This window comes from Rhopalosiphum padi, chromosome 1 (genome assembly GCF_020882245.1).
Source record: "Rhopalosiphum padi isolate XX-2018 chromosome 1, ASM2088224v1, whole genome shotgun sequence".
Lineage (NCBI taxonomy): Eukaryota > Metazoa > Arthropoda > Insecta > Hemiptera > Aphididae > Rhopalosiphum > Rhopalosiphum padi.
Window position 1 is genome coordinate 34,783,271 of NC_083597.1, and position 13,478 is coordinate 34,796,748.

The following is a 13,478-nucleotide window of genomic DNA, read 5'->3' on the forward strand; positions in this document are numbered from 1 at the left end:
AATTGGACACATTAATTTTTGATATTTTATTATTTTGTTTTTGTAGTTTCAAGTTTGTAAGTACTGAGTACATAGTTTTGGTCGTAAAATATAAATCCTATCGTAATATTAGCACTAAATACTCTATCGTATAGAGTATTTACTATTTGTTAGCACGATTAAAGATTTATCAAATTTATTTATCATTTTATCAAATAAATCGTGATAATATATAGTATATAAATATTTCACTGCGGTCTACGAGCGCTACAGAACTGTTTTATCATGCGAATAATTATCGATACAACTACAATTCCATAGCTCGTCGCGTCTAAAACTAAACTCGGTACGATACTACGATGTGGAGCGGTTAATGGGTTGTGGCCCGACTGTTAGACGCCGACGACCAATGGAACGCTACGACACGGGGTCCAGGATAACCGAGCCGTGTGTTTTATGTTACGTTTTTTCCCTTCCACTTCTCAATTTCACAAGCCGAAGTAGGCGAGTTCTCTACGTGTTCCCTCGTCACTGTTCGGCGTTTATCTGTTAAGTGTTAACTTTGTGGTCTACTGGCTCGTTTGTGGTTTCATTGATTCATTCATTTTAGTCTCTTGATCAGAGTAATTTTTCGTACATTACTAGGTTTTATCATCATCCGATTGATTATCGCTGCATATCCAAAAAATAATTGCCGATAAAAAAAAAACATTTATTATAAGTAGCGACTATAGTTCGATATAAAATCGAATTAAAAATATCAATTTAAACACCGTCAACAGTGAGTAAATTTTTCTAATTTTATACATTTTTCTTTTAAAACGAAGTGTTCGATATAATATTTTATTATAAGTGTGTTTGAACTTGAACTTTTGTGTTGTTTATTGCATATTATTATGTATTTCACGTGATACGTTCAGTGAAAAACCGCGTTATGTTTCAATGTTTTATTGACTCGGGCCTCGGGGTTTTCGGGTTAGATCGGGGTAAATTGAAATTCTATTAAATTTACCTTCCAAATCACGTCTCAGAATATAACGCAGTTAGCGATTGATTCGCGTTTCACGAACATCACTATAGATGTTATTCATAAAAGAATTTTTTATAGGCCCACTGTGCAAAAAACCGGTTTCTGTTTATACGTATATAGGGGCATAAAAAACCGCAAACTCAGTTTACCGTTATGTTCTGTTGGGGTATGAAGAGGAGGATACCTAGAATCGTGTTAGTGTGTTAATGTAATTGAAAACAGTGTATGTGTGTGAGCGTGTTTGTATATATACACGCGAATCTGTAACATCATTGCAAAAAATATCGGTTTTGTTGTTAATGATTTATTTTGTTATTATTTTGTAGGTGTTTTCAATTGTTAATATCGAAATCGTTCTCTAAAAAAAATTATAAAATGGCTGGGGAGAAGAAACCATTTTTACGACTTCCAAAATCTGTAAAGCCTGTATTATATGATTTATTTTTGAAGCCGGATTTGCAAAAATTCATATTTGAAGGCAAGGAAACAGTTTCTATAAATGTAAGTATTATAGAATTGTATATTTTTTAATTTTCAGTGTATTGGTTCAACTTATATATTTACAATATATAATTTACTTACTGTTTATTAGACTACCTAATAATACCTACTTATTGATTGTCATTAGGTAATTTTTTTTTATTAATTGCTTTCAGTTATCATTACTTTCATAGAATTTAAATATTAATATTAAGTTTTTGAATTAGTGAAAACTAATAACATTATTTTATATAGTTAAGTTCTTGAAAATATGATACTTAAGTGAATATTACATATTTAAATATTAATCAATTAGATCAATTATAATTTAGGTAATAATATTTTTAATTAATTAAATAAGTAATAACTTTTATGAAACTTGATTTTTCCAACTACCTATAAATAATTTTAATTTTTAAACTGTTTTCACATATTATTATGCTTACATAATATTCAAAAAAATCACAAATTATATGATATAATACTTTAATTATTTAATAGTTAAAAAAATATTATAAACAACGGGATTCTAAAGAAATTATATGCTTAGTGTTTTTTAAGTATGCCAAAAAGAAAAGGTTATTGTGTGTGAATCATGTTTTAATTGTAAATTTATTCTTATAGAAATATATCAGTGTAATGACAGTGCTAAGTTAGAATTAAATAATAAATCATTGTATGTCTATCGTATAATTTTTTAAAAGAAAAATGTATGGTAATGTTATGAATACCAAAAATACGAGGTTTATGTATTGCGAATTGCGATGCTCCTTTTCATATTTATATCTATGTAGTGTTTTTGGTTGTTTCCAAAAAAAAGATGACATTTGTTCATCCATTTTCTTCTAAGTGAAGTAGGTGATTGTAAAATAGGGTACTATAGTTAATTAAATTTATTATAAAAAAGAATACACTTTATAGAAAATTATTGATTTGGAAATGACGTGCATTATAATTTATTATTTCAAGTTTTGTAGAAAAAAAGTATCTATAGATACTAGTATAAATATTTTGAGATAATTGAAAGTTTCTATAGTTAATTCTTTTTGAATTAAAACAAAATAACAATTAATTTTGTCAAAAACCAAACTTGTTGAGTTCCTAGTTTTCCTCAATTTTCTTTTAGTTTTTTTCCAATTACTTAAAATGTTTCACATTTTATAATTATTATAATTCTTAAATTAACTAAATATTTTTTATCTGGAAACTTTATAATAAAAAAACTATTATCAACAACTTCATGGGTGGTTTCTTTTGTTGTGAAGGAAAGTCAAAGTTTTCAACAATATTGATTTTGTTTTTTTCTTGTATTTTAAAAATAAATAGTTGTATAAACTGTAATTTTTTCAAAAATGTTTAATTAAAATTGTCCATACATGATTTAATTTTCAAGTGTTTTGACTATTTATGTGTTATTTATAAAAATTTTAATTTCCTTCTTTATTTATTTTTTTTTCAATTTATGTATCATTAAATAGTTGTTTATTAATAAAAATCCTTTAAAATGTGATATAGCTCCTCATAATTTGTGCTTATTACAATAAAAATATCTAAAATATAATGTCAGTTATTATTTATAAGAGTAAATTTGAAACTGAAAAATTTTTTAATTGTGAAACTTTAGGCAAATTATAATATAAGGTTCTCATATTAAGTTTTCGTTGCATAAATTAAAAGAAAGTTTAGCATAAATTGTTATAGCTGAAATAAAATTTTTTTCTGATTCAATATATAAATTAAAAGTAATTATTTTATTTTAGTTTAACTTTTGCAGTTTAAAACATATTATTTTTAGGAACTTGAAACTTTTCTTCAATTTATTATATTTTAATTTATTAAAAACAACTGGCATTTTCTAAATATTAAATTAATTTCAAGCTATTTATACCATTCTACACTACTATTGTTCGTTGCTATTGACCTATAAGTTAATAATAGCTATATAATAATATTATACTATGTAATAATAATATTGTTATCATAAAATAACGTGTGCGTTTTTTTGTTGGCAATAAGCCCATAGTAATATAATAATATACATTTTATAAAATAATAAATATCCTAAGAAATTTAGACTGGCTTAAAATCGTATGCAATGATTTTATCATTTAATTCAAATTCAACTCATCCGTTTCAGTGATTGCTCAATGACGAAGTATCCTACTAACATCGATATTTACTATACGTCTAATGTCTATGCAGCAGAGTGACTTCATCGGTGTTTAATTAAATTAAATCTGTTAAATCCACTCTGTTGAAAAAGTTAATTCGAATTAATCGAATTGCGTTATTTATTAATTTGTTTGTTTTGATTCTAAATTATTATTAAATGTATATAATTAATATGATGAGATCTTAATAGTTAATATATTTCTAATATTTACATTTATATAAATCATGGTATTATTTATCGATGTATTGATAAATTGTAATGAATACCTAACTATTGAAGTGATGAAAGTTGGTATTACCGAAATCTTTTTATCTACAAAAATTAGTACAAAATAAAATAAGTCATAACTCTCTTAAATCACGCCATATTTTGTTATCTACAATTAAATTCGCACAAAATATGCTTATGAGTTCATTAAATAGTATAAGTTAAATTATAACCATGCTAGTTAATATTATTTTAGGTCTTATTCTAATTATTTTGTTGCATTATTCAAGAATAGTACATAAACAATAACAATGAACGGAAAATCTGCTATTTTAATCGTAGTGTAATTATTTTGTAATTAAAAATAAAAATGTTCTCACAGAATTAATTTAAAGTTATATCTAATACAATAAGTCAATAATAAATAAGATTTGTATCTTAATAGAAAATTAAAATTAGTTTAAAAACATCAAAACCCTATAATATTTCAATTAGAAAGTTTCTATTTATACTATATATATATATAAATATTTTGGTACCGAAAACCTGAAAGTTAAATTCTTATAAACAACATTTTAAAACTTCTAATTATACTTTGTAATAATATAATATGTAATAGTGTTTTGGTGATCAATTATTTTAAAATATTACAGTGGTTAGTGGTTTAAGACACTTCTTTCTTTAACTATCAAGGTCAACGATACTAGTTTATTTAAAGAAAGATGATATGGTATTATTATTTATTATACTATACATAATATATTATTTAGGTACTCTGTATTATAATACATATATGAGATAATAAGAAATGTAATATTTCGAAAGAAAAAATTGTATACATTGATCACGCAGGTGTCCAATAGTATGTACACAATAACATAACTGTACCACTGCGGCTCCCCCGTACATATGCATTTCAATTCTTTTATACACGAATAACTGTACCCTATGAACAGTTATAAGCTGACAGATTTATCCAAATGTACACCGTACGGCGTACACATGTGCTAGTTATTTTCAAATTAAATACATTCTTATATAATATTTATGTGTTAACCAAACTATAGATTCTTTGTTAAAATATTAAATTAAGAAGTATATTTTAATATTCTATCATATTTGACAAACAAAATTTATATATTAATATTATGTATTTATGTATCATAAATATCTAATATTTACAAGAATATTAATTCGTATTTTTGGTCTAGACTATATATTTATTTTTTTATAGGGATTTGAAAATTTTATGTATATGTTATATAAACAATGAATTTTTTAAAACATTTAGATTGATTTTATTTTATTGCCTATTTTCACCACGAACTTATTTACACTGTTCTACGGTATGTCGGTATTCCGGGTATTGACTCAAATGTCAATAGTTTTTAAGATATAATTTTTGATTATCTATCTCCTGGAGAATATGAATGTAAGATGTTAAAAAGAACCATAAAAATAATACTTATATATGTTACATGACTTCATTTTTTATATATCGAGACAGTGCCACAGCGCACACAATAGCTCATAATATAATATCTCAACTATTGGCGAATAATAAATAATTTTTACGTGAAGTATTTAGATTATGAGACTAATTACTATATAATAGCTTTATAATTATTAAATATTATTTTAACAGTTTTTTTATAATTAAATAAATAATGTGTTAATTTTAATTTTTTAGACTGTTTATATGTAACAATATGGAATACTGTATTATAGAAATCTTTAAGAGAAATATTAACTTCATAATATTAGCTGAGAACTCGGAACAGATGAAGATTTAATGCTTAAATTTAATATAATTAATATTGATGTTTATACTTAATGAATAAAATAATGATAACATTTTTGATACTGCCATAAACTATAAACCTACTATAGATTATTAAATGTGTATGTATATTATGGGAAGTGTATGATCTATGATAGATGTGGACAACTTAAAGTTCCTTAAAAGCCAATTTTTAAGACTAAAAATTAGCGGGCCAGAGCATCGAAAGAAAAAAAAGTCAATAAAATTTAAAATGTATTATTAGCATTTACTTTTTATATTAATTATGTTTACTACATGTTTAAATGTTAAAATAAAATACAAATAGCCACTAAAATGTTAAAAATTAATTTTAAAATGTAACACGAGTAAATTAAAAAGATTACGCGGGCCTATCCTTGATCTATGGTAAGAGAGTAATAATTTAGTTTCAAGGCCGTAATTAAAAAAAATCCTGGGAGGATATAAGTATATAGATACTTACATATTACCTTACAGCAATGTTTCCCAATATTTTTGTTATGGCGACCCTCAAATTTACCCTTTGTTTTTATACGACCCACCCCTCTAAAAAAAAATGTAATTGTGTAGTATGATTATATATTTATTTATGAGTAAGTTTAGTCAGTCGCGACCCATAGGCCATAATTTGGGAAACACTGATTTATAGTATACCTTATATTCACCACTAAAATGTTTCTATTTTTAAAATTTTTTTGGGGATCTAGACCACTGCCGCCCCCTCCCGCAATTACGGCTTTGCTGAAGGTCATATTATTGATTGTTTTATTGATAATATCAAATGCAAAAACCACATGACCTAAAAGCTCCCCGGCTGAAGATAGGAAAGATGTCTATACAAAAGTTTAGAAAAAAAGAGTATGGTAGAAAGAAAGTTAGTCCATAAAATTCGGAAAATTAAAAAAAAACTTAAATACATAAATATAAATAATATCTTTGTATATACTTTAGTTGTTTAGTTAATGTGTTTTTATACTGGTTGGTTCTTATTCACCAAGCATACTCGCACTCATTTTTTCCTCTAATAATGCATTTCTTTAAAATATAAATTTTGAAATTTTTAAGTTTACTTAATTTCGAATATTTTGATTTTTTTTTATGTTATCTAAAGAATGTCCTGTTTCGATTTCAATTTATTTTTAAATTCTAAGTAGAGCGATAAATGTATTGATTTTACAATGTTGTGTGTTTTTTTTCTCTATACACGATATTTAGTCGATAAAGTGGTTAATTTTCAACTTTGATGGTGGTTTTGAATAGATAATTGAATTTAGTTTGTACTGAAGAAAATTCTAAATAACGGAGAAAAACAAACCCGTAATTAAGGAAAAGCGGGAATTTTAAGGCAAATCCAGTATTTGACAAAATCGTTTTGTGTTTTTTTGATGTTTATCAAAAACCATAACTAACAACTATACAAACTTGAAATTTTCACCAAATACACTGTTCAGCGAGAAAACGCGCCGCAGACCGACCAAAATCAGTTTTTCTGCACATTCCCAAATGATACCCAGTCATAAGTGAATCAGTATCTTGGTGACGCGGGGGGTTGCGCAAAATCAGCGCGTTCTCTCGCTGGACAGAGTATAAGATAGGGTAGTTAATAGTTATATGATGATTTTTATACATATATTTTTCAAAATATTTTTACTATAGGCATGAGACATTTTTGATTTATATATTTTTTCTATGAATGTTAATTAAAAATTATTCGTTGTGTCAAAGTTATTGAAAACTTCATACTATAGATTCCACATAAATTGTTTTTTTTTATTTGTAGATATAAAAATTATGTAATTTAAATATGTTTGTGTAGGTTTTCTATGATAATAATGTCTGTTCTGATAATTAAAAAGAACAAAGTTGTTTTTAATGCTGTGTACTACTGTCAATATATTTATAAAATCTTAATGCCTTTCGATTATTTATATTAACTATTATTGTACTTAATAAATAAAGTATTTACTTATTTTTAATTTCATAGGTTTTGGAACCAACCAAAGAAATAACTTTACATGCATTGGATTTAAAAATTGAAGAAGTTGAATTAAAAGACTCTGATGGGTTTATTTCCAAACCTTCTGTTACATTATCAGCTGAAGATGAGACAGTCACTTTAAGATTTGATAAAGAACTAAAAATTGGCGAAGCATATTTAAAATTTATATTTATTGGAGAACTCAATGACAAAATGAAAGGATTTTACCGTAGTAAATATGTTAGGTGAGCTTAATCAAATTATTTATCAGATGGCTTTGCAATTTTTTTCTTCTTTTGCAAAAAAATTGCATAGTGTGACTGAAAGCGGCAATCCAGTTGAATTAAACTCGGCTGTTACCATGTTGTGTTCAACTAATGCACGTAAAGTGTTCCCTTGTTGGGACGAACCGAGTCTGAAAGCTGTATTTGATATATCTATTGCCGTGTGTAACACATCTCATCTGGCTTTATCTAATATGGTAAGAATATTCTATTAATTGTATGTAATTTTTTTTGTTTTAAGTCCAAGTGGAGAAGAAAAATATTCAGCAGTTACTCAATTTGAAGCAACTGATGCAAGAAGATGTTTTCCCTGTTGGGACGAGCCGGCTATTAAAGCTGAATTCAACATTGTATTGTCTGTGCCACAAAACAAAACGGCTCTTTCCAACATGGTACATTTTCATTAAATTAATTTATATTTATTTTATTTTTATATTGTTAATCTATTTTTAGCCTGTGATTTCTGATACAACTGAAGAAAATGGGGATCGTTTGCTTAAATTTCAAAAAACTCCAATAATGTCAACTTATTTGGTTGCTGTCGTTGTAGGAGATTTCGATTACGTGGAGGACAAAGATTCAGACGGTGTTTTAATCCGAGTATATACACCAATTGGAAAAAGTGAACAAGGAAAATTTGCATTGGAAGTGGCCAAATGTGCATTACCTTACTACAAAGATTATTTCCAAGTAGCCTACCCTTTACCAAAAATGGATTTAATAGCTATTGCTGACTTTTCATCTGGTAACTTTGTTTGTTTTAACTTCATAAGTATTAAATATTAATTATCATTTATTTATCAATATATTTTTAGGCGCTATGGAAAATTGGGGCTTAGTAACCTATAGAGAATCATGTCTCTTAGTTGATCCAGACAATACTTCAGCAGTTCGTAAACAATGGATAGCTTTAGTTGTTGGACATGAGCTGGCCCACCAATGGTTTGGAAATTTAGTTACAATGGAGTGGTGGACACATCTTTGGCTAAATGAGGGATACGCTTCATTTGTAGAGTTTCTTTGTGTGGAACATTTATTCCCAGAATATGATATATGGACACAATTTGTCACAGAGACATATATTAGAGCACTTGAGTTGGATGCTTTAAATAGTAGTCATCCCATTGAAATACCAGTAGGCCATCCATCTGAAATTGATGAAATATTTGATGACATTTCATACAACAAAGGGGCATCAGTGATCAGAATGTTACATAATTTTATTGGAGATCAAGTAAATTATTATTAATTAATTAAAAAGTTCTTTGCTTTTTATATCAATATTTATAAATTTTAGGATTTCCGTAAAGGAATGAATCTATATTTGACTAAACATCAATACGGCAATACATTTACTGAAGATTTATGGGCAGCCTTAGAAGAAGCCAGTAATAAACCTGTTAAAGATGTTATGTCTACATGGACATTACAAAAAGGTTTTCCTGTAATAACTGTTGAAAAAGAAACTCAAAATCCTGATGGATCAAGAGTTCTTACTGTATCTCAAACTAAGTTTACTGCTAATGGACAAGTTGATGGTAATTTCTAAAACATTGGTATTCTTTTTCTTTTTAATGAAAAATATATATATTTAGGTTATGGTCATTTATGGATGGTTCCATTAACGTTTTCTACATCTCGAAATCCTGGAGTTGTATGTCATAAAGATATAATGTCCGAAATTCAAAAGGATATAATCATTCCTGCTAATGTAATCTCACCAGGAGAATGGGTTAAAGTAAACCCCAGTACTGTTGGATATTATAGAACTCGTTATACACCAGAATTACTTAATAATTTTGTACCATCTATATCATCAAGAACATTGCCACCTTTAGATCGCCTTGGGTTACTCGATGATCTTTTTGCTCTTGTTCAAGCTGGTCTCTCTAGTACAGATGAAGTACTAAATTTAATGTTGGCTATGACAGATGAAGACAATTACTCTGTATGGTCATCAATGAGTAATGTGCTTGGTAAATTAGCTATATTGTTATCTAATGTGGAAGGAGATACAGAACAATTATTTAAACAATACAACAGAATTCTTTTAAAAAAAATATCAACAAAATTGGGATGGACACCTCAACCTAATGAAAGTCACCTTGAAACAATGCTGAGAGGTTTAGTAATGGCTCGTTTGGTATCTAGTGCTGATCCTGATGTTATATCTGAAGCCAAGATAAAGTTTGCTAATCACCTAAGTGGTAAAGAAACCATTGTAGCTGATTTAAGAAGTCCTATATATAAGGCTTGTTTGTCATCTGGTGATGAGACCACTTTTAATCAATTATTACAGGTTTAATATAATACTAAATATACTCATATAAGTCAAAATTAAGTATCTCTTAAATTGTAATAATTATTTTAGCTCTATAGAGGAACTGATTTACATGAAGAAAAGGATAGGATATGCAGAGCGATGGGCGCATCTAAAAATAAAGATATATTAAAAAAAGTCCTTGATTTTGCAATGTCTGTAAGTTATTATAAAGTGGTCATCAGAGTATGATAATGCAGTTTTATTTTATTTTATAGGATGAAGTTCGTTCACAAGATACTGTATTTGTAATAATTTCTGTTGGTGGGTCTAAAGTTGGTAGAGATTTAGCTTGGCAATTCATTCAAGACAACTGGTCAAAATTATTTAATCAATACCAGGTAAACAAAGCTTACTCTTAGCTTAATTCTTACAAAATTTAATTTAATTTTTTTTTTATAATTGTATTTAATATCAACTACTGAATTTTTTTAGGGCGGTTTCTTATTAACTCGTTTGGTGAAAAATACAACAGAAAATTTTGCTTCTATTGAAAAAGCTGAAGAAGTAGAAAATTTCTTCAAACAAAATGGTTGTGTTGGTGCTGAAAGAACAATCCAACAAGCTTGTGAAACTATTCGTTTAAATGCTGCATGGTTAAAAAGAGACTATGAAAAATTACAAAATTTCCTTCAAAAAGTAGTCCAAAAATGACTTTAATGACTAAAAGCTTGCTCAATAATGCTCAATGACTGTTCCAGTTAGTCAAAAACATACTTATCATTGAGTTTTAAAAAAAATGATTTGTTCCTATGTATATATATTTTATTAAATATAATTAATAATTTAAATTTTGTTTAACTAAGATTAAATGAGATAATTTATTTATATAAAATATGTATAAAATATATTATCAACTATACTAATGCAACTTATTAAAATTTGTTATGAAAATGTTTAATATTAACAAATACTTGGAACACATTTTTTTTAAATCAAATTATTTATTATTTAATACTTAATTAAACCATTTATTTTCAGGTTAGACATAATAAAAAGAAGCAGCATTTTATTAACGTTTTTCGTTAACCAAAGTCATTTTGTTACATTAATGTAAATGTTTAATGGCATAACCTATCTTATACTGGGCATATATTCTTTTTTTCATTAATATAAATTTATTCTTTATGGTTTAATTGTTTATTTATTTGATCTATAATGTGACTATAATAATACCTGTAATAGTGGTATCGACAAGTATTTTTTGAAAAATGGTTAGATGTCATCAACCAACTTTACTTCACTAAGTGGTAATGATGTCAAAGCTCTAAAATGAATACATACCCATTGAGCAAATTGAATACATTTTAGTTATTTTTAGATTAATAAGAAATGTATAGAAATGTAAAATACATTTTCAAAATCTCAAGCAAACAAAAATAAATACTTTTATTAATAAAAATAAAGAAAATAATTATAAAGAACACATATATATTATGATACTTTCTTGCTTAAAGTGTTGTATGGTCCTTTGAAAAGCATTTTAAGCAAGTTTGACTATATTAAATTCAGCACTGTAAAAAATACTTTTAAAATGTACTTGAGTTATTACTCAAATACTTATAAAATAAAGTATTTAAAATACCCCCCAATTAGTATCTATAGAAAGAAATTTGAAATAATCTTCAATAATAAAAAAAAAAAACGATTCTATTTAATTTTAAGTATTTAGATATATTAGTCAAAAATTTGAGTGTTGCATTTTAAAAGCATTATTTGTTCGAAATGTTAATCTGTCAATGTTAGTTATTTTGTAATAGATGAAAACTAAAACTGATATTTATTTCTCCATAAATGAAAAATGATTATTATAATATAATTATTTTATAACATTGAAGCATGACGACGACAGTGCGATATATATAACAAGGATTATAAATAGAAACAAATTATTAAAGGAATAAAAAAAGTATTCAATAATAAATACCATTCAAATACTTCAACCTACTAAAGAAATTAAAAAAAAAAAAAGTTAACTTCCTCAGTACTCACTAACATTATTAGTGATTGAAGTACAAATGTTACCAGTACCAGTGATAATTCAATATTCACACGTTTAATCTCACAATTTTTGTTGGGTAATTCGTTATTAGGTACTTATCAAAAAATAGCAATCTCACCAACTTTAACCATTCTATTATTACTCAAATTATCGTATTCTATCATATGTTCACAACAACATTTTTGAAATATTTAGATTCATTTTAAGGTAATTATAAATGACAAATCTGTTCACACAAACACTACAACGCTAAATATTGGTATAAAAATTAACAACTGCTAGAATTATTAAATTTAATAATATGATATTATTAGTATTAGATAAATGCTATTTTCTTTAACTGCTTCTAGCAAAAATTGATTCAACCCACAGGCCACAGTTTTACTAATAGAAATTCCAGTACTATAAAAAAATACCATTATAAAAATAGATGGTAGATAGAATCTTTCTGTTCAATAGCGTAAGTAATAACTAATAAGTATACAATTACATATTTTTGATTATTATAATAATTCTCATTATCATTATGTCTATGATCTGACGTAAACATATTAGGTGCTACAGAATAAAATAATTACTCTCAACCTTTTAAAATAATCATAAAAATAGTACATAATACAATACACTGATATATTTTAAAATTTGTTAAAACACAAAACAGAAAATTAAATTTTTTCGATAATTTTTGAACGATAAGGTTAATAAAAAAAATTATACTATACAATAGTCCAATACCAAGAGAAACGGTTATTTGGCTGTTTCGCAATTAGAAAAAAACAAAATTTATACTTCTGAAGTGATTAAGATTTCTTAGTTTCGAGGTAATTAACACATTTGTATCAAACTCTTACGATGGTATTTCTTTAAAACATAAGCAGTTAAGCTAAGAAATCTAAAAACATTAAACTAAATTCAAACTAAGTTTATGATAGCCAATAGGTTAGATTAAGTAATAAGTATAAATTTTAAATTATCATTTAGACTGAATTCGTGACTAAACCAATAGTTGATTATAGTTATAGTTAGTTTAATCATGCCTAAGTTCTAATTATTAATTATTATATTAGTAATAATGTATTACCTACGTTAGGGATAAATTTCGTTGATTTCAAATTAATAAAAAAAACAAACAGGTGTACTATCTACACAACAATGGGGACTAGAGAATACAGACAGTCACACTACTAACTGTTTATAGTGACTAATGACTATAGTAAGCTTAAC

The 13,478-nt window shown here is 26.2% G+C and overlaps 1 protein-coding gene across 4 annotated transcripts; it reads left to right on the top strand.

Moving 5' to 3' along the window:
* The first annotated feature begins 359 nt into the window (after positions 1-359).
* Positions 360-11,388, top strand: LOC132920799 (puromycin-sensitive aminopeptidase). Of its 4 annotated transcripts, none has more exons than XM_060983479.1 (13): positions 360-760; positions 1,088-1,203; positions 1,336-1,510; positions 7,655-7,893; positions 7,964-8,129; positions 8,386-8,677; positions 8,748-9,166; positions 9,230-9,470; positions 9,528-10,231; positions 10,304-10,411; positions 10,471-10,593; positions 10,688-10,952; positions 11,234-11,388. In XM_060983479.1, exons 2-12 carry the CDS (start codon positions 1,163-1,165, stop codon positions 10,904-10,906), a joined length of 2,727 nt encoding a protein of 908 aa, XP_060839462.1. In that variant the 5' UTR covers positions 360-760; positions 1,088-1,162; the 3' UTR covers positions 10,907-10,952; positions 11,234-11,388. The 4 variants fall into 4 exon arrangements, with proteins under 4 accessions (XP_060839462.1, XP_060839481.1, XP_060839470.1 ...); XM_060983487.1 differs by lacking the exon at positions 7,964-8,129 and adding an exon at positions 8,174-8,324 and having other exon boundaries at positions 365-760; XM_060983498.1 differs by lacking the exon at positions 1,088-1,203 and having other exon boundaries at positions 362-760.
* Positions 11,389-13,478: the final 2,090 nt, after the last annotated feature.

Coding starts and splice junctions, on each gene's coding strand:
- LOC132920799 (XM_060983479.1), top strand. CDS start 1,163: ATGTTCTGTTGGGGTATGAAGAGGAGGATACCTAGAATCGT. Junction 7,894..7,963: donor TACCGTAGTAAATATGTTAG/GTGAGCTTAATC, acceptor AAAATTGCATAG/TGTGACTGAAAGCGGCAATC. Junction 9,471..9,527: donor TGCTAATGGACAAGTTGATG/GTAATTTCTAAA, acceptor ATATATATTTAG/GTTATGGTCATTTATGGATG.